The sequence below is a fragment of the Molossus molossus genome, unplaced genomic scaffold (assembly GCF_014108415.1).
Source record: "Molossus molossus isolate mMolMol1 unplaced genomic scaffold, mMolMol1.p scaffold_m16_p_16, whole genome shotgun sequence".
Classification (NCBI taxonomy): Eukaryota; Metazoa; Chordata; class Mammalia; order Chiroptera; family Molossidae; genus Molossus; species Molossus molossus.
The window spans coordinates 49236883-49259793 of NW_023425351.1; the positions used below are offsets into that span (position 1 = coordinate 49236883).

The window sequence follows — 22911 nt, forward strand, 5'->3', positions numbered from 1 at the left end:
AATAATTTCTAACTTAAAATTTCTCCAAAATATAACTCAATATCATATAACTTTAAAATAGTAATCCAAAAATTGATATATTAAAATAAAGCACTTAATATACTACACACCCAAATGTTTTGCTTATCAGCTTTTGTAAATTAAGAACATGAAATATTCACAATTCTATTTAATAACATAAATAAGTTGTAACCTCATGTAAGGACCTAATATATAATTAAGAGAAAATTGGGACACAGTTGGAGAGGAAGAGTCCAGAATGATAGACAGAGTAGACTATGTCATGGCTACGCATACAGTTCTATTTGTAGAAACACATACTCTACCATAATCCCACGGAGTACAGGCAGTAGAAAGGGAAAGAAACCTGCAGTAAAGAGAACTCGGTAGTAGAAAAAGAATGGGCATGTTTGTCTTCTTAACACTCCTCTTTGGTGATGTCGATCCTGAAGACTTTAAAAAGGCCTGTTGCCTTGGCCAGTTTGGCTCAGCGGTTGGAGTGTTGGCCTGCAGACCAGAGAGAGAGTCCCAGGTTCGGTTCCTGCTAGGGGCACATACCTAAATAAATGAATAAATAAAGCCTTGTTAAATTTTCTCAGCTTTAGGTATACATGTCTATATCTTCTGGCACTTGTTCAAGGAGCAAAGTGAAACTGATCCAAAATCAAAAGCTGCTACATCCCAGGTATGGAGCATTTGGGGCTGTAATTATATAATTGTAATTATAGTCCTTGATAGGATAAAAAAATAGTCCTGAAATAATTCTATGGTTAGTTGATGTGAGTTATTGTGACCAAAGTTTCTCTTACAATTCTTTTTTTGGTGGGGGGGAGGGAGAGGACAGAAAAGTGATTTATTTTGCCAGAGTGTGTTTAAACAGAATGTTTTTTTAAATTGTTGAAAGCCCCATTGACCCCCTCCTTCCTGCTCCCACCCCCCTCCTGCCTTCCCCAGCCTAGTGTCCATGTTGATTGGTTGTACATATATGCATAAAAGTTCTTTGGTTTATCTCTTCCCTCCCCTCTAACTCCCTCATCCCTCTGAGATTTGTCAATCTATTCCCTACTTCCATGATTCTGGATCTTTTTTGGTCAACAGCTTATTTTGTTCATTATGTTCCACAAATAAGTGAGATCATGTAGTACTTGTCTTTCTCTGACTAGCTTATTTCGCTTAGCATAATGCTCTCCAGGTCTCTCCATGTCATCTCAAAGGGTAAGAGATCTCTCTTTCTTACAGCTGCATAGTATTCCACTGTGTAAACGTACCACAGTTTTTTTTAATCCACTCATTTACTGATGGACACTTGGGCTATTTCCATATCTTAGCTACTGTAAAAAAAAAAAAAAATTAAACTAGACTATCAACTTACACTGTACACAGGATAAACTCAAAATGTATAAAAGACTTAAATGTAACCCATGAAACCATAAAAATCCTAGAAGAAAATGTTGGAGGAAAAATCTCAGACGTTATATGTAGTAGAATTTTCACTGATACATCACCTAGGGCAACAGAAACAAAGGAAGAAATTAATAAATGGGACTACATCAAACTTAAAATATTCTGCACAGCAAAAGAAACCAGCATCAAAATGAAAAGGGAACCCACTCTCTGGGAGAACATATTTGCCAAGGATACATCGGATAAGGGGTTAATATCCAAAATATATAGTGAGTACTCATACAACTGAACAAAAGGAAAACAAAATATCCAATTAAAAAACGAGCAGAGTACCTGAATAGACACTTCTCCAAACAGGACATACAAAAAGCCAGGAGACATATGAAAAACTGCTCACCATCTCTAATCATCAAAGAGATGCAGATTAAAATGACTATGAGATATCACCTCACACTGCCAGAATGACGGCCATCAAAATCCTCAAACAATAAATGCTGGCGAGGGTGTGGAGAAAAGGATACCCTAGCACACCCCTGGTGGAAATGCAGACTGGTACAGCCACTATGAAAAACAATATTGTGTTTCCTCAAAAAATTAAAAATGGAACTGCCATTTAACCCAGTGATCCCCCTTCTTGGAATATATCCTAAGAAGCATGAAACACCAATCAGGAAGAATATATGCACCCCTATGTTCTATTACAATTCTTAATGGTATTCCTGGTTCCTTGCTTGATTATATGTTATTTCTGACAAGTGTGGTAGTTAACATTTTAAAGACAGTTTTCAAATTTAGAACAAGTTACTTGATTTTAGTGGGGTTTATAATGTTTATACCCAAGGTTGGCATCTACTAGAGGGAAATTTGTTTTTAATCCATATTAAGCTCTTTCCCATTCTATTGAAAGGCCATATTAAATCTTTAGCATGTATGGATCAGTGTGTTGATCATGGCTTTGTCCAAATAGCAACCTATACTCTTACTCTCTGTGGTAATTTTGGCACAGGTGAGAGTTTCACATGATAGGGAGTTTGAATGCTAGCATTACCCTTTTAGTGGAAAAAGAAGCACTATGGCTTTGAATAAAGATAGGGATAATGTCAAGGTAATCAATTTGGCTATTTACCAAGTTAGGCTTTAGGTTTATTGAGAGATTCAGATGTACTAAGTAACAGATTCATATCTCTATTTTCTTAACACTTGCAAAACATCTTTACTTAGGATCAGTTCACTTTATTGATTCTTATCAGTGATTCTGCTTATCACTTCAGAAATTTGAGTGCTGACATTTCTATCCCATAAAATAGTTGCCAGTAGACATCACAGAGAAAACTTTCCTTGAGAAATGAAGGAGACAGAAAGATTTTCCCAAACAAATGCTGAGGCCGTTCACCACTAGATATGCCTTATAAAAAAATATGGTAAAAGGAGTTCTCCAGGCTGAAGTAAAAAAATGCCCAATTAGAAACATATGAAAATATAAATCACACTGGTAAAACTATATCATGGTGGTGTATTAATCACTTAAATCTATTAAAAAGGTTAAAGGGTAAAAGTATTTAAAAATAACTATGGTTACAATAATTTGTTAATGGATAAACAATATAAAAAGAGGTAAACTATGATATCAAAACCATAAAATGGGTAGGAGTAGAAAGGTAGAATCTTTATATGCTATTGAAATTAAATTATCAGCTAAAAAAACTGTTTTATTTGGTAACCAGAAAGCAAACACCTATAGAAGGTACCCAAAAGATAAAAAGGTAACAAAGGATCCCACCATGGAAAATCATTAAATTACAAAGAAAGACAGGAAGGGAGGAAGAAAGGAACCAGTGAACTTCCTAACAACCAAAAACAGTAAGATGACATCAGTAATCCCTTACTTATCAAGTCCTTACCTATTTACATATAAATGGATTAAATTTTCAAATCAAAAGGCATGGAGTAGCTGATTTTAAAAACAAACAAACAAACAAACAAACAAGACCCAACTATATACTGCCCACAAGTGACTCATTTTAACTTTAAGGACACACATGGGCTAAAAGTGAAGGGATAGAAAAGGATATTCCATGCAAATGGAAACCAAAAGAGAGCAAGGCAAGTTATATTTATAACAGAAAAAATAGACATTAAGTCAAAAACTGTAATGAGACCCAAAAAAGTCATTATAAAATGATAAAGGTGTTAATTCATCAAGGAGATATAAAAATCATAAATATAGATGCACCCAACATTGGCGCACCTAAATATATTAATATCATATTAATAATATTAATAAAATACTAACAAATCTGAAAGGAAAAACAGATACAGTATAATAACAGTAGGGAACTTCAATACAACACTTTCAACAATGAGTGGATCATGATAACACCTTTCAATATATTGGGTAGAAAAGGAATGTACCTCAACATAGTAAGATAATGTTATTGTCATAAATATGGCAAGCCCCAAGCTAACATAACAGCGAATGGTGAAAGGTGGAAAGATTTCCCCTAAGATGAAGAGGAAGACAAGGCTCTCTGCCCTCTGTCACCACTCCTATTCATTTTTTTATTTTTTTTTATTTTTAGTCCTCACCCGAGGACATTTTTTGATATTTTGTTCAGATAGAGTGGGAGGGAGGGAGAGAGAGAGAAACATCGACGTGAAAGGGACACATTGAGTGGTTGCCACCCACACGACCTGGGCCAGGGACAAACTGCAACTGAGGTACATGCCCTTAGCGGGAACCGAACCCAGGTCTCTCCGGACCGCAGGCCGACGCTCTAACCGCTGAGCCAAACTGGCCAGGGCACCACTCCTATTCAATACAGTACTGGAAGTTTTAGAGCATTTAAGCAGGAGAGGGAAAAAAAAAAGGGCATCCAGATTGGAAGAAGTAAAATTGTCTTTATTTGCAGATGATATGATCTTATACATAGAAAATCCTAAAGACTCCATGAAAGTACTGTTAGTACTAATAAACAAATTTTGGGAAGTTGTAGGATACAAATAAAATTAGAAAATCTAATGAACTATCTGAAACAGAAATAAAGAGAACAATCTCATTCACAAGAACATGAATAATAATTAAATACGTAGGAACGAATTTAACCAAGGAGGTGAAAGATCTCTAGTCCAAAAGTTACAAATATTGAAGAAAGAAATCAAAGAAGACACAAATAAATGGAAAGGTATTCTGTATTCATGGATTGAAAGAATGAATATTGGTAAACTGTGTATACCATCCAAAGTGCTTTACATATTCAATGCAATCCCTATCAGAATTCCAGTGGCATTTTTCACAGAAATAGAACAGTCTTAAGATTAATATAAAACTGCAAAAATCCCCAAATAGCCAAAGCAATCCTAAGAAAGAAGAACACATCCTGATTTCAAACTGTATTACAAAGCTATAATAATCAAAATAGTTTAGTACTGGCATAAAAAAAGGCACATGGACCAATGGAACAGACTAAAGAGGCCGGAATTAAACCATGCATGTATTGTCAACAAACATTTGACAACGGAGCCAAGGATACTCAATGAAGGAAAGGACCGTCTCTTTAATAAATGGTGTGGGGAAAACTGGATATTCACATGTAAAATAAATGAAACTGGACTCTAACTTATACCATACACAAAAATTAACTACTCAAAATGGACTGAAGACGCAAATGTGAGACCTGAAACCATGCAAGTCCTAGAAGAAAACATAGGGGAAAAGCTCCTTGACATTATTCTTGGCAGTGTTTTTTTGTTTGTTTGTTTGTTTTATATGACATCACAAACACAAGTGACAAAAGCAAAAATAAACCAGTGTGACTACATCAAACTAAGAAACAATATTAAAAGTCAACCTAAGAAACTGGAAAAAATATTTGCAAACTATCTAATAAGTGGTTAATATCTAATATAAAATAAGGAACTCATAAAACTTAATAGCAAAAAAAAAAAAAAAAAAAAAAAATCCAACTAAAAATGGACAGAGGACCTGAATGGCCAACAGGTACATGAGAAGATGTTCAACATCACTTATCATCAGGGAAATGCAAATCAAAACCACAATGAGGTATCACCTCATATCTGTTACAATGGCTATTACTAAAAAGACAACAGATAACAAGTATTGAGGACAATGTGGAGAAAAGGCAATCCTGGACACCACTGGTGGGAATGTAAACTGGTATAGCCAATGTGGAAAACAGTATTGAGGTTCCTGATCCAGCAATTCCACTTCTGGGTATATCTGAAGAGAGATCTGCACCCTCATGCCCATTATTAGATGAATGGATAAAGAAGATGTCAGATTTTTTATATATGGAATATTATTCAGCTATAAAAAGATGAAAATCCTGCCATTTGCAACAACATGGATGGATCTTGAGGACCTTATGCTGGGTGCAGTAAGTCAAAGACAGACAAATACTGTATGATCTCACTTACATGTGGAACCTAAGAAAGAGCTGAACACAAAAACAGAGTAGAATAGTGGTTGCTAGGGTTTGGAGAAATGATAGGATGTTGCTCAAATGGTACAGACTTCCAATTTTAAGATTAATAAATTCTGGGGATCTAATTAGCGTATGGTGACTATAGTTAACAATAGTGTATTATATACTTGAAAGTTGCTAAGAGAGTAAATATTAAATGTCCTCAAGACAATACACACATAAAAATGGTAATGATGAGTTAATGGAGGTGTTAATAAACCTAATTGTGGTAATCATTTTGCATCATGTACCTGTATCAATTCACCACATTGTGTATCTTAACTTACACTGTTATTTAAACACACACACACACACACACACACACGCAACAATTCCACTCCTAGGTATATATTAGAGGGAAATGAAAACACATATCCACAAAAAACATTGTACACAGATGTTCATAGCAACATTATTCATAATAGCCAAAAAGTGGAAAGAATCCAAATGTTCATCAACTTATGAATGAATAAAGAAAATGTGATATATCTATACAATTAAATACTGTTTGGCAATAAAAAGGAATGAAGTACTAATACATGCTACAACATCAATGACTTTCACAGACATTAGGCAAAGTGAAAGAAGCCAGACACTAAAGACCTGATAGTGTATGGTTTCATTTATATGAAATGTCTATTAAAGGCAAATCCATAGAAACAGAAAGTAGATTAGTGGTTGCCTGTCTACACCTGGGGCTGGGAATCGGTAGTGACTGCAAATGGGTTAAGAGGGTGATAGAACTGTTCAAAAATTAGATTTTGGTGATGCTTTAACAACTGTGTAAATATACTAACCACCATTTTAACAAGTGAATTATATGGCTTTTTAAATCATATGTTAATACAAGTATTTTTTAAATGAGGTAAAGGGTTGGTGGTGGAGGCAGGCATGGTATATAAAGAAACTGTTTTTTTAAGGATGGGAGGGGTTGATGTAGATAAAATTGTAGGATAAGGGGGAGGGAACCAGAATGGAGAGAGAAAAATTATACAACATAGAGGAATAATAAGGCTGGCAAGTTATAGACAACAGACACCAGACTAAGATCAAGAGTTAATTTGGAGGAAAGACATTTACAAGAGTGAGGCAAAATGTGGAGATGGACTTGTAGATTGAAGAGAAAAAGGGAAGAAAAGTTAGAGTGTTCATATCTGATGGCCTATGATTTTCTGAGTCACAAAGAAGGTGAAGTAACATGCTTGAGTGATGAATGTGATAATTTCAGGAGAATGGTGATGGTTCAGACAATGAATGTGAAGAATGAAAAAGAAAGCTCATTACATGAATAAAATGATTTTTGAAGTCATTATGACTTAATTGAGTTTAAATTTTAAAAAATAGTAAAGCACTTTATCATCAAGGTTATACATTTTTTCTCTCCAGTAGCTCTAGATTTCCATGAAACAGAAGCAGAAAAGCATGGATTAACTGCCTGTAAAACTGTATTTGAACAGGTTTCTGCTAAGGTTGGATGTCAAAGTGCCAATTTAATCAGGTATAAAATAGTCAAACACTTTTGGATATGATTACCACAAACTAAATGGCAACTTTCAAGGTGTAAAACTTAGAACAAAATTTCAATTTAGTTAATCAGGATTAGATATAAGTCATTGAAATTCGATTTTGAAAGCATACTAAGCCTCTGAGATCTTAGAAGCAGTGCTGAGCACGGCAATGCTTCTTGGTCGAATGGAAAAGAAAAACCAGGAGCCACCTAACCATTTTACTAAATGGGTTCAAAGCAGGTACAGAGGGGAGTCTGGAGCAGTGCTCTCCCAAGCAGCACATCTGTACACATAGATATGCATATTCATGGGTCCTTTCTCACAAACACTGTGAATTACATTGAGCTACAGTCCAAACATGCTCTATTTTCTAACCACAAATAAAGGTGACGCTAATGTTTGAAGGACGTTTGTCAACTTAGTAAGAATTTAAGCTGAAAACAGTGATGGTGGGGAAGAGATCAATTAAACAATTTATAAAAAGGGTGAGAGGAAGTCTTTTAATGGTTCTGCAAAAAAACTAAAAGAGCTATAAACAGTCAGGAGAGGAAGAGGATGATAACCAGATCTCACAGGAAACAAACCGGGTAGTAAATGTCAAAAGTGATCGCTCTTTCTCTGCCTTAAAGGATAAGGCTGAACACCAAAGCCCTTTTATAAGGTAATACAGGACCAGATTCGTGAGATGTCAAACTCGAACAACAGATCACGAGGCCACGATGAACTTTCAACGTGACCATTAATGCTCTGTTTTACGAAGATGGTCTCACAGTGCTTCCTAAGAAGCATTTTATCTACCTGGGCTGGTTTTACTTTAACAATGACTCCAGTTTTACCTTAAAACTCACCTTCCCATCTTCCTCCTCTCCACCCCACCCCTCAAATTTACAAGCTGCAAAAGTGTCTTGTGGATTGTGCGCCTCCGCTCACACACACACACACTCCACGAGAAACTTTCTGACGCTGCTCTTCTAGGCCCCCAAAGTTTAGGCAACTCCAGCAAAGCCTCCCCTGGACTCCGCTGGACTGTTCTCACGCCCTGCGCAGCGCTCCAGCCCCCAGGCCTCCACCCTCTTCCCCAGCAGTCCTGACAGTCTGGTCCGGTCCGGACGGGTGGGGCCGGACGGGGAGGGGCGGGCTGCTCCACTGGGGCCGGGCGGGTGTGGGGAGGGGCCGATGGGACCAGTCCGGCTTGTTTAAAAGTGGCCAGCTTTTCAACCCTGCATCTGTTCTAGGAAGAATGCGCCTACTTCAGGAACTACGTTTTGCCTGCCTCGGCGTTTGGAAGCAGCAATAAACAAACTTTTCAAAACTTTGGTCCAGCGCCTGCACCCCCGGCGCGTGGTTTCCTGGTGGTTCGTCCCGGGGCCACGCTGGGGACGCCCTCTCCCCCTGCCCGCCTCCCTTGAGGCGCGCGGAGCCCCCGCCCCCGTGTCGGGTCGGACGCGCGGGCACCCACCGAGTGGCGGCTCCGCGGACCCCTCCGCCCCCTCGGCCCGGCCCGGCCCGCGGCAATATGGACTACCTGACCACGTTCACGGGGAAGAGCGGGCGCCTGCTGCGGGGCACGGCCAACCGCCTGTGGGGGTTCGGGGGCGGCGGCGAAGCCCGGCAGGTGTGCTTCGAGGACTACCTGAGGGAGCCCGCCCAGGGGGACCCGGGGTGCGGGTCCCCACCGCACCGGCCCCCGGCGCCGTCCAGCCCAGAGGGACCCGGTGAGCTCAGCCTTCCTTCGCCTCCGCGTGGTCGACCGGGGTTGGGCTGTGTGCTCGGTGGGAGTGCGCGGCCCTGGCGGGCGCCGGACCAGCTGGGCGGCGGGGGTCGCGCGGCCCAGGGCAGGTTTGCTGGGGCCGGGATGGCGGCGCGCCGGGGCGAGGAGGGAGGACTCCTGGCCGGGCCGGGACGCTGTCCCGGCGGCGTCGCAGCTCTTCCTGCTCTGCTCTTCCTGCTTCTTCACCTCGAGTCGACTTTCTTCTCCGCGCCAAGTGTTTCAAGGGTTTGATACATTCCCGCGGGGAGGTGGATGTGAAACCAGCTGTGACGCGCGTCTGTTTGGTCTTGGAGATCGTTACGGCCGCTGTGCCTGTTTTGGGTTTGGGTCAGTGTTGCTGATATCCGTCAACTGTTAGGGTTCATTCAGCGCTGGGTACTATGGAAAAGAAAAGGCTTAACCTGGAATCTAGTTGATTTTGTATCATGCATTCTGTTTCCTTTTTCATTCCCGTGCCATGTGTTTTTAAAGGCTGCATGTTGTCTTCAGGTGTCAGGACCTAGAAACTTTTTTCTCAGTTACCGTGTATAATGACTGCTCTTGTTAGTTTTCTTTCACCACCGTGCCTGTGTACCAGCCTTTAAAAAAAAATTAGTCATAATGGCATGATATTGATATCTTAGTTCCCTAAGATATCACTATCAATATTTTAAAAAGCGCTTGTTGAAGTATTAGCATAATGTATAATGGTAATTTCCCCAATGTTGTTGGCTTCCTCTAAGTCAGCGATTTTCAACCTTTTTTCATCTCATGGCGCACCTAAACTAATTAATAAAATCTGTGGCACACCCCCCCCCCAAATTTTTTTTGCCGATTTGACCAAAAAAAAAAAAAAGGTATAATTCTGATTAATTCACACCAGATGGCTGTTGTTATGTATTGTTATGTTGGTTGTTGTCTTTTTATTTTTCTTTAACAATCTAAGGAAAAAGATGTCAGTTTTCCTAGCTAAATAGTCAGGTATTGCATTTTTCAACAGTTTTTGCAGCACACTTTTTGAAAATCACTGTTCTAAGTTATTGAAGTGGCTTTTATATTTTATTTCTGTTACTTTTTTAAATATGCATTTTAACAGTATGAGTGATTATATGAGCATCAGAATTTATAAAAAAGAGAAAAGCACAAAAAATATATAATCTATTCATATCCTGCCATTCATTTTATAGCAGTGAAACATTGAGAACATCTGTTGATTTTTGTGTGTATGTGTGTAACTTAAGATTTTAAGAAACTTGAATATTACTATTATTATTAATTTGTTGTTGATAATCCTTAACCAGGGATATTTTTTCCATTGATTTTTTTTGGATAGAGTGGGAGGGAGGGAGAGAGAAACATCAGTGTGAGAGACACATGGATTGGTTGCTTCCTACACAACCCCCACTGGAGCAGGGGAACAAACCTGCAACCCAGGTACATGCATGCCCTTGAGCAGGAATTAAACCCCAACCCTTCGTTCTTCTGGCAGTCTAACCACTGAGCAAAGTGGGCCAGGGCTTAAAATCTAAGCATGACCTCTTTTAATAATTTTTCTCACTTTATATAAAATACCTTGTCATTAGAATTCCTGCTTTGTGGAATTAGAAAATGTAAAAGAGAGATACTTTATTTCTGCTTTGAAGGACGTTAACGAGATGCAGAACTTTGTCTTTAAGGGTTGGACCAAGGATGAGGACTGAAATTTTAAAGTATTTGAATATTTGAATAAAGGATTTTTTTTAAAAGTGTGTCATCAATTGCCCAATTGAGAAGAACTGATAATGTGACCAGCCTTTAGAGAATTCAGAAATACGTGGTGTAAGTTAGTGAAGAATGAATATGATCAGTATTTTAATAAATATGGCCAAACATTTACATGATTCATTCAGAAACACTTATGGAACACACTGTTGACACTGTATCTGACACTCCTTCAGAGTTGCAGCTTCAAAGTATTATACCAATGCCTCTTCTATCGAAGCTGCACGTTCTTTATTATTTTTATTTTTTTGTTGAATTTATTGAGGTGGCATTTGTTAATAACATAAGTATAAGGTGTACAATTTTATAATACAGTATCTATATGTTGCATTATGTGCTCCTAGTCTCTTTCTGTCACCATATGTTTGACCCTGTTTAATATTCTGGTGCCCCCAAACCTCTGACACAAGTATGAGAGGCCTTGTGATGTTGCAATTATGACAAGAGTCAGGTGAGCAGGTACCACCTTAGCATTAACTTGTTGAAAGAATTTGTACAAGTTACTTAATCTCTTTTGGCCTATCTTTTCTTGTTTGTAGAATAGCTTAATTGGATGATCACAGAGGTTCTCAATTCTAGAGCTCCTTTTCATTTGGAACAAAATTAATGAAATTGCTGAGTGGTAAAGCTAGAAAATAACATTGGGAGTTAAAATATTGTAGGTCTATGAAGTTATGCCTCTAAAGGCAGTTTAAGAGATAAGTGCCTAAGCAGTAATTTGATCACCCCCTGTCATTCTTAGAATAAGTATAGCTTCCTAAATTAACTCTTTGAGAGGCGGCGTGGATATATATACAGGTACAAATAAATGGTTATTAATTTTTAGTCAGCCTTTGCTTAAAATGAGATTTCTGGTCTTTATAGCTGCTTATCAGTTGGGTTTGGGCTATAGGTTTTTTTTTTTTTTCTCTTTGTTTTATTTTTAAACTTTCCAGTTTGCTAGATTGATTTTTTAAAATCTTTATTGTTGTAAATATTACAGATGTCCCCCCTTTTTTCCCCCATTGACCCCTTCCTCTCCACTCACCGCCCCCCACCCTGCATTCCCCACACTATTTTCTGTGTCCATTGGTTATGCCTGTATGTTCTTTGGTTTATCTCTTCCCACCCTTCTTTATCCCCCTCCCTCTGAGGTTTGAGTCTGTTCCCTAATTTTTTTTTTAATCCTCACCTGAGGACATTTTTCTATTTTTTGTTCAGATAGAGTGGGAGGGAGAGAAACAATGACGTGAAAGGGACACATCAAGTGGCTGCCACCTGCACGACCAACCAGGGCCGGAGACAAACTGCAACCGAGGTACGTGCCCTCAGCAGGAACCGAACCCGGGTCTCTCTGGACCGCAGGCCAACGCTCTAACCACTGAGCAAACCGGCCAGGGCTCTCTCCTGTTTTTTAATTTGTGTCCTTCAGAATCTGTCTGAGGGATTTCTTCATCCCTTTCTGCTTGTAACTACCCTAATTTGACATTTTTATAACAGCTGCTAAAGTTTCCAGCTGTTACCCTTCCTTCAATTCTGTCAAATGTCCTTTGCATTACAGCAGTGTTTTGTGTACAGACTCTTTACTACACTTGCAGATAGGCTGCACTCCAGTACTCTGTTTGTTATTACTGATCTTGCCCCTGATCATTTCTGTTTAGCAATGTTGATAAATTAATTTTACCTATGACAAATTGTAAGGATGGACCAGATAAAACTTTGGTCAAATGTTTTTGATTTTACTCTTTCTATAAATAAACCACTTGTTAGACTGTTAGTGTTATTCATGCCTCTTTACTCCTCTCTAAGGTGGCTGCTTTTGCTCTTACCAGCTTTAAGTGTTTGTTGACTCCAATATTATATATATAGTCCCCTCAGGAAAAACATAATTGGGATTTAGAGACATTAAGGAGCTTAATTACGCCATTGATCTAGTTAGTAACAATCACTTGCCCCTGCTAGAGTAAATTATTTGATTTAAGAAAAACATCTTTGGACCTTGAGTTTAGCCCTTGTTTGGAGGCATGACCATAAGTCTGCATTATGTAGCCTTTAAAATTATTCACTTTACTGGGTTGTACAAATATTGTAAATAGGTTTAACAAGTTTAGTTTCAACTTACTATAATACAGTTTTTCATAAACTTCCCTGTTATGTCAACTCTATACTTCCACTTGGTGACAGCATACTTTAAACACGTCTCAGTCCTATTTAAAATTTCTCTTTATTTACTTTTGGTAATCAAAACAATGTCTTTCAAGGAGAAATGACAAGAATAATAACTGCTAAGAATATTTTCCGTGGGGCAGACACTAGCAGATATTTTTATTTAATCCTAATAACTTTGTAAGATAGGTACTGTTATTATTCCATTTTTCTCATTAAGAAACGGAGCCAGACAAGAATCAAGTGACGTAGAATCCATTTGGGTGTTATTTTTGTATTTCTAAGAGTAATGGCTTTGTCAAACAGGGAAAAAAGATGTGAGAAGAATGCAGAATTCTGTCATGTGTAATGTTAAAGTCAAAACACAGGTAAAGGATAAAGATAGATTATCACTGAAATTTCTTTAGAGTTAGAAATATATTAAAATGCCTGAGCTGAAAATACAAAATCCAGTAAATGTGTTACAACAGTTAGATATATGTTGGAAATTGCTGATACACATTATCTGGAAGAGTTAGATGAAAGTTTATGTTGAACCCAGAAAAGACCAAGTGGCTCTAAAGGATCTGGGGTACCAATTATTATAGAAACTACAGTTATGCACTGCAAAACAATGTTTTGGTCAGTGAGAGACTGCATAGATGATGGTAGTCCCATAAGCTAATGATAGAGTTGAAAAATTTCTGTTGCCCAGTGATGTGGCCATCTTAATGTCATAGTGCAACACATCACATGTTTGTGGTAATGCTGGTATAAAAAAAAACCTGTCATGTCAGTTGTACATAAGTATAGTATATACAAATATATAGTACGTAAGATGATGATAAACAACTATGCTACTAGTTTGTATATTTATTATACTACTTGTCATTAAGTGTACTCTTGTACTCTTTCTAGTTATAAAAAATAAAATATTTCTTGTAAAATGGTGCCATGTTACTCTGGTAGCAGCCTCATGCATCTTGTGTTTACCACATCTCTTGATTGTATTATTTTCTCTTGTGCTGGATTTAATCTCCTGTTGTTTAGTGTGTTTAGATACACAAATACCATTGTGTTATAGTCACCTACAGTATTCAGTACAGTAACATGCTGTACAGGTTTGTGGCCTAGAAGCAATAGGCTATACCACATAGAAACTAAGTGTGTAGTAGACTCTACCATCCAGGTTTGTGTAAGTGTTCTCTTAGGATGTTCGAACAGTGACAAAACCACCTAATACCACATTTGTTAGAATGTATTCCTGTCATTAAATGACACATGCTTGTTTTTAAAAAACAGGTCAGTATTGGCCAGTATTGGAAGATGATAACCCTAGATGTCTGCAGTCTCTCTCTCATTTCTTAAAGTGGGTGGTAGGAGGGGGAGAAGAAAATCTTAATAAACGACTTTAGTCTGTTGTGATGGTAACTCCAACTAAGTTCAGGTTCATAGTATTGTTCCCTTAATCCAGTGGTTCTCAAGTAGGAGGTAGATTTGCCTTTGTTAGAATCACAGGATAGCTATGAAGTCTTTTGTACTGTCTGTGGTTTTTTATTTTATTTTTTTCAAGAGGGTATTAAATAATTTATAGATTACACATGATAATGGATGATACACATGCTTCATTACGAACCACAATTTTGTCTGGAACCATAATTCAATTTAGAAACATTGCATAGGATGTACCAACAATTGTTAATAGCCAAACAAACTCCATGACTCTGCTTGGGTGACCCTTTTAATGGTGAACTCCAGGTCACAACTCAATAACTTGTCAACTCAACTACGCCAAGGATTCTGAAGACAATGGCTTCTGCATCCAAGCTGGTTGTAAATAAATTTCAAGTGGAACCTGGCATCACCCTGAAAGAATTCTGACTTCACACTGTTGTGGTAGTTTACAAAGATGGCCTCAGAGTAGACTAACTTTATGTTTTTAAAAAGACACATTTATTCAGCATTGTGATCAGACCATTATATTTAACAATCTACAGCATGGGTGCAAAAAAAAAAAAAAAAAAAAAAAAAAAACTACTTTAAAACCATTAGTTGGAATGCTTTACATTTTCCACAGAACAGAAACTAAAATAACCTGTTATACAATGTCAAAAATAGAGTCCTTGAGTTTTTTTTCCCATTCACATGAGTATTATCTAAAACATGCCTTCTTTGTAGCAGCTAGGCCCTGCCACCACTGAGCTTAGCTAAGTTCATGAATCTGTTGTAACCTGGAGCTTCCCTGACACTTCTCTGGTTTTCCTCTCATGCTGAACTTGGTCCCTGGCAGTAATTAAAACCTTCTGCCACTGCCATAGCTACTGCTGCTACTGGAACTGCCATAGCCACCTTAGTTTTGTGGTTTGGCATGGTATTGGCCACCACCATAGGGCCAGAGCTTCTGCCTCCAAAATTTTCTCCTTTCATGGGTCCATAATTAAAGCGTGATTGTTGTAATTGCCAAAATTATTGTAGCTTCCACCACCTCCAAAATTGCTTCTATCATTACCAAATTTATTACAGCCATCCCCACTCCATCATAGCCACCACCACCATGGCTGCCACCAAAGCCACCTCGACAGTTGAAGTTTCCTCCACAACCAAAGTTGTCATTCTCACCAAAACCACCTCCACGTCCACCTCTGAAGTTTCCAGAACTTACTCAACCTCTCTGGCTAGATGAACCACTAGCCATCTCTTGCTTAGACAGGGCTTTCCTTACTTCACAGTTGTGGCCATTCACAGTATGGTGTTTCTGAGTGACAATCTTGTCCACAGAGCCATGGTCATCAAAGGTTGCAAAAGCAAAGCCTCACTTTTTGCCACAGCCTTGGTCAGTCATAGTTTCAGTCACCTCAATTTTCCCATTCTGTTCAGAATAATCTCTTAGGTGATGTTCTTCTGTGTCTTCTTTAATACCACTGACAATCTTTTTCACAGTTAAGTGGCACCAGGTCTTTGAGAATCTTCTCTTGAGACAGCCTGCTTTGGTTCTTCCATCCATGTCATGTGGCCTTGCATTCATAGCTACATCCATCCTCCACACTGGCATACGTGACAGACCCAAAGCCCCTGGATCATTTGGTGTTTGGATTTTTCATCACCACAGAGTCTGTGAGTGTTTGCCATAGCACAGAATGGCTCCTTGGACTCTCATCAGTTGTTTCAGAGCTCAAACCTCCTTACAGACAGCTGCTTCTGTCTTTTGGGCTCTTTGGGAGACAGTCTTAGACAAGAATAATGCTTACTTGGTGGCGTCCACCCGCAGAAAGGCTGTAATCTGTGTTTTAGGACAAAAGTGCCTCTGGGTAGTTGAGGGTACAATAAAGCAGTGCTTCTCAAATTTAAGTATACCTCAGAATCACCTGAAAGGCTTGTTAAACCAAAAATGTTGGACCCCTTCCCCAGAATTTCTGATTCAGTACTTCTGGGCTGGGCCCCATAATTTGTATTTCTAACAACTTTCTAAGTAATGCTGATGCTACTGGTCTCGGGACCACACTTTCACTCTACTTTCCTTACTGGGTTGGTCTTTTATCCATGTGTAAGGTTAGAAGTAAATTATAGAAATGGTGAAATTAAATACTTATTAGCATTAATATTAATAAGGTTGTTTTTTAAATTTTATTTATATTATCATTTTATTTTACTTATTCATTTGTTTATTTATTTATTTTTGTTCATCCTCACCAGAGATATTTTTCCATTGATTTTCAGATAGAGTAGAAGGGAAGAAGGGAGGGAGGGAGAGAGGGAGGAAGGGAGGGAGGGAGAAAGAGATAGAGACATCAATATGGGAGAGACACAGCACTTAGTTGCCTCCCACATGACCCTGACCGGGACCCGGGATTGAACCCACAACCCAGGCATGTGCCTTATCTGGGAATCGAACCCATGACCCTTCGGTCCTTGGGCTGATGCTCTAATTGCTGAGCCAAACCAGCTGGGGTGATAAGGTTAATTTTTAAAGTATTTGTTATGTTTTAGAGAACTAGGCATATCAGAATGCATACAAATTAGTTCTCTGAATCTTATTTAAAATGAATACTTGTGTAATTGCTTTTTTTTGATTTGTGATTTTTAAGTTAAAAAGTAAAGTATCTGTCGTTTAAGATCTATGGGACACAGCAAAAGCAGTCCTGAGAAGGAAGTTCATAATATTACAGGCTACCTCAGGAAATAAGAAAAAGCTCAAATAAACAATTTCACCCTACAACTAAAAGAATTAGAACAAGAAAAGCCCAGATAAAGTAGAAGGAAAGAAATATTAAACATCAAAACAGAAATAAATGACATAGAGACTAAAAAACACTGTAAAAGATCATTGAAACCAAGAACTGGTTCTTTGAAAAGATAAACAAGATTGATGAACTGTTACCCAGACTTACCAAGAAAAAAAGAGAGAGGACCCAAATAAAATCAGAAATGAAAGAGGCGAAGTAATAACTGACATCACAGAAATACAAAGGATTGTAAGAAAATACTTTGAACATCTATATGCACACACACTGGACAACTTGGGCAAAATGGACAAATTCCTAGAAACATACAATCTGCCAAAACTCAATCAGGAAGAATCAGAAAACCTGAATAGGCCGATAATAGCTAATGAAATCGAATCTAATAAAAAAAGAAAAAAAGAAAATAAAAAAACTCCCAGCAAACAAAAGCCCTGGACCAGATAGCTTCACAGGTGAGCTTTACTGAACTTCTGAAGAATTACAATCCTCCTCAAACTATTCCAATAGATTCAAGAGGAGGGAAGATTCCAAGATCTGTTTACAAGGCCAGGATTATCCTAATTCCAAAACCAGATAAAGACACTATGAAGGAAGAAAATTACAGGCTAATATTCTTGATGAACATAGATGCTAAAATTCTCAACAAAATATTAGGAGATAGGATCCAGCAATATGTTAAAAAGATCATACACCATGACAAAATAGGGTTTATTCCAGGGATGCAAGTATGGTTCAATATTTGTAAATTAATAAATGTGTAAACAACAAACAAAATGAAGGACAAAAATCAAATGATCATATCAATAGATGCAGAAAAAGCATTCAACAAAATCCAACACCCATTTTTGATTAAAATAACTCTCTAGCAAAGTAGGAATAGAGGGATCATACCTCAACATAATAAAGACCATATATGACAAACCTACAGCCAACATACTCAGTAGGCAAAAACTAAAAGCATATCCCTTAAGATCAGGAACAAGACATTTACTTCCAGTTATTAGTATTTTATACTGGTCAATTCCTACAGCAAGCAGGGAGAAGTGCATTTCCTTTTTTGATGGTTGATTTTATGTTAGAGCAAAGAATCCCAGGGAACAAGCTGTATTACTAGTGAATCTCATAGATATCAGCCCAGTAAGCTCTATTTAGCAGTTTTTACCATTACTCTGAAAGGAACATGAATTTAATAGAGGTTTTGCCTCATTTATTTTTTTTTTTTCAGACACTGGCCAAAAGAAGAGCCTAGACAAGAAAGATGGGAGACGAATGTCTTTTCAGAAACCTAAAGGGACTATTGAGTATACTGTAAGTTATTTGCTTTTGAAAAGCTAATTTATCTTTGCAATAGTCTTACTTAAAATGTTCTTTGTTTATAATATAAATGAGACAAGAGTTGCTAATTGCCTTATTTTAAAAACCTGTACTTCACTTTGACAACAGTTTTACTGATAATAACACTTAAACTTTTAATAGTATTTTTGGATTTTTTTTCTTTAAAAATAAGTTGTGATACAAAGATAGGTATTCCAAAAAAGTAATTTAATATAGATGATAATTTATTGGGAGTCAAAGTTCCCATGCGACAATAATTTTTATTCGGTTAGGCTTTTAAGAAGATACTTTTTTTTGAAATGTGATCTTCATTTTATTCTCAGCAGTGCTAATGATAATGAAAATGGTAGATACAGTATTTAAAAGATAAATTGATATTAATCTTCCAGAATAACTTCTCACATTATATTATTTATACTGATTTATAGCTAAGTTTCTATAGCTCTGAAAATGGAGCTTTTCTATCTTCAGAAATGACCCTCAAATCTCCCTGTAGTCAGCTTTTCACATTTGTGGTTACTATGGAAAAGTGATGTGAGAAATCGACCTTAGCTTCTGGTGTGCTGCTTATTTAATTGAGTGTAAATATTGTTTATTTAGATAATGTCAATATGTTATACAGCCTTTATTATAAATGAGCTTAATTTTGGATTATTTTGTGTTTTTCTGATATCGTAATATAATTTAACTATGTTGAGAAAATAATAATTTTAAACAATTTATGCATTTGTGTCATCATGAAACCTTTCAATGTTTGAATCTTGACTATTTACATGAATCCTTAAAATTGAACCAATTATCAAAACCTTGAGTTATACTTTATTTTTATATATAATATAATTCACAAATTGAGATTTTAAGTATTTTAAAAAGGTTAGGAACCAGATAACTTAGAGTAGAATTATATTCACTGTCTAAAAAAAATATCTTCTTAAAGCATATTACAAACTTAAACCAAGTGTGCTTATATCTTCTCTGCATGATTGAGAAATTGAGAAAATAAGTTCAAACAGTAAAATATTAGGTAATGTAATTTGATGTAGTCATTAGTATTTATTAAGGCCTAAGATTATAGGCATGAAGCATAAGAGTTTATCTACACATGTAACCATGTGATTGTGTAGAATTGTAAAATTTCCGTTGGTTTTGAATTCAAGAGTTCACCATTCTTTGTTTGGTTAATTCAATAAAACTTGTGTTTTCTGTAGCAAAGTTAAATTGAAATTAAGAGCCATTATTTTGGCTCTTTTGGGGAAGGTTAATTAAAATTTGAAATTATTTTTTTCTTAATGTTATAAGTGACCTTTGGGATATAATCAAGAATTGACCAGAAAAGTTATAAAACATCCTCTGGCACAGTGGTTCTCAACCTTCCTAATGCCATGACCCTTTAATACAGTTCCTCATGTTGTGGTGACCCCCAACCATAAAATTATTTTCGTTGCTACTTCATAACTGTAATTCTGCTACTGTTATGTCTTAGGCGACCCACAGGTTGAGAACCCCTGCTCTAGCAGGTCTTTGGTTAGTCTTTTTTTTTTTTAACTTCTTAATCTTTTATTTCCTATGTCAAATCCTAAAAGAAGGAAACAAATGTAATTCTAAAACTAAGATATTACTATTTTGTATTCTATTCATATTATATTTAAAACATACTCATAAAACACATTTATATAAAATATTAATATAACATGATTTTGTGTTTAGAAAAATATATATTCCTATATTTCTTTTAAGATAAAACTTTTAATACCACAGTGTACTCTCAAAGTGTGTGTATTCTAAAATATTTATAATATAGTTTAAATGTATTTCCAGACCACAAAATTGTAGTATAGACTCATCTTTTACTTTAGATAGCTTTAAAGTTAAAATTATATATATGTATATATATGTGTGTGTGTATATATGTATACATATATGCACAAACACATACTGTTTCTTTTTTATTGATTTTAGAGAGAGAGGAGGAGAGAGGGAGAGAAAGAGAAGAGAGACGGCCTGCGGTCCAGAGAGACCCGGGTTTGGTTCCCGCTAAGGGCGCGTACCTCGGTTGCAGTTTGTCCCTGGCCCTGGTATTTCGTGCGGGTGGCAGCCACTCGATGTGTCCCTTTCACATCGATGTTTCTCTCTCTCTCTCTTCCTCTCTCTCCCTCCCACTCTACCTGAACAAAAAATGGAAAAATGTCATTGGGTGAGAATAAAAAAAAAAAAGAGAAGAGAGAAACATCCATTTGAGAGCAAAACATCGATCAGCTGCCTCCTGCGTGTCCCCCAGTGGGGACTTAGCCCATAACCCAGGCATGTGCTTTGACCAGGAATCAAACCTGCAATCCTTCTTCGGTGCACGGGAGGATGCCATACGGGCCAGGGCCATACTGTTTTTAATTGTAAAATCACTTTCAGTAGGAATCAAAAGTAGACCTTGAAAATACTATACAATATCATTTTCTTTGTACCTAATTTTATATCTCTATACCTTTCTACTGAAGGAGTCCTTTCCAAGGTCACTAATAATTTTCTAATGATCAAACCCAGTGGCTTTTTTGTTGTTGTTGCTTCCTGTTTATTGTTCTTTCTGGTTTTCTTTCCTTCTTTGTAATGTCCTTTAGTAGTTTTTTCCATAAGGATCTGTGAAGGGATAATCAGGCAGTGTCTGTAAACTCTGTTGCAGCCTCATTCCTGGTAGTTGAGCTGTCTCTAGATTATTAGGTTGACATTTTCTGTCAGCACTTTGAATATACTAGTCCATTGTCTTATGTCCCTCTGTTGCCTTTTTATTTTTGTTCACTTGTAGACAGTCTTTCTTTCTCTGTGTTTTAATTGTTTTTGAAGTGTCCTCATCTTTACAGTTCTTCAATGCCACTATAGTAAGTCTAGGTTCAGACAAATTTTTATTTATTGTTCTTTTTGTGTTTCTTCAGTCTAAGGAATTAAGTTATTCATAAATTATGGAAAATTGTCAGCCATTATGTCTTTGATTATACCCTCTCCTTGTTTTCTCTGTTCTTGAAACTGATTATATTACATTTTATTATTATGCTTCATTGCCCTGTTATTCTTGCTATCATTTTGACATTATCCTCCATCGGCTTTGCTAGCTGTTCTTCTCTTCTTGATTCTAAATTTGAGTGGCCCCTTGTTTCTTTTCACTTTTCTGTTTACATTCTGTCACTTGGGAGCTTAAGAACTTTATTATATAAACTACGAGGAGTGAGACCCAAACGTTTGGATTCCTGCCTTTCTAGATGCCTACATTTCCAACTATCACTTTATATTTAACAAATTATAGCAAACCTCTTACTAATTCTTTCTCCATCCTTGCCTAAAACTCAGACTTTTAATTTCCATTTCTCTTTAGTTTGTTATTCATCCAGGTTGGAATTTTAGAATTGAGCCTCAGTTGCTCATTAACATTTGCTCCCCTGACCCTCTACTGCTACCACCATCATCAGAATTTCACTCTATCTGTGCATTGTCTTTTGTTTAGTCTTATTTGGAAATCTTATACCTTCATCCCTTTTTACATTTTTATTACCTTAACCCTGATCTACTGCAGTAGCATTACATTTGTTTATCTGCATCCATTCTCTTGTCTCATTAATCCCAGATGTGTTACCACTAATCTAAGATGCCACTCAGGCCATGAAACTTTGTTTTATAATTATTGATGTTACTTTTATCACCTCATTTAATGGAATCATTGTGAGGACAAAATGTGTGATAATATAAAAGTATTGTAACTTAGATGTTACTGCAAAATAAAATTTGTTTATAGAGAGCTTTTACATATACTATGTCAATAAAGTAGGTGATAACGCATTGCATAGATAAGTTTTACACAGAGGAAGGAAGCGGAATTAGATTATTAACCCATGAATTTGGCATAAATTTGGTTTTAAAAAACATTAATAGTATATTTATTATTTTTTACACCCACATGCATATCTATTATTCCTGACTTTCAAAGTCTTCGAGAACTTAATTCTAAATGCTTGTTTAATCTTATCCTTTATTGAGATTTGACTAGTTACTGTTCCTAAAATCCTGAATTCATGAGTATACTTTGGGTGGTTTATGAGGAAGAGACAGTATCCCACAAAAATGTTTTATACTTTTCTGTTTTTGAACGTATAATTTCTAGACTCTTTACTTTCAGTGTTCTTTCTCTTTTCTCTGCTGCTCAAATTCCTATCCCTTCTTGTTGATCTTGCTTAAATATTTTCTGTAGAATCTTTCCTGAACAATTTAGAACAAATATGGTACTCTTTTTACACTCAGAACTTCTGTTACATTTTTTGTTTCAT

General features: G+C 36.8%; 1 protein-coding gene across 6 annotated transcripts in view; it reads left to right on the plus strand.

Moving 5' to 3' along the window:
* OXR1 (oxidation resistance 1) overlaps positions 1 to 22911 on the plus strand; it is a 371701-nt gene that overhangs the window by 275435 nt on the left and 73355 nt on the right. For 2 of the 6 annotated variants that reach the window (XM_036263773.1, XM_036263774.1), the window contains exon 3: positions 18495 to 18577. In XM_036263773.1, the coding sequence (XP_036119666.1) occupies positions 18495 to 18577 (83 nt within the window). Of the gene's footprint in view, positions 1 to 8836; positions 9109 to 15984; positions 16143 to 18494; positions 18578 to 22911 lie in introns of those variants that run through there. The other 4 variants (XM_036263776.1, XM_036263777.1, XM_036263781.1 and 1 more) reach the window with 4 other exon arrangements.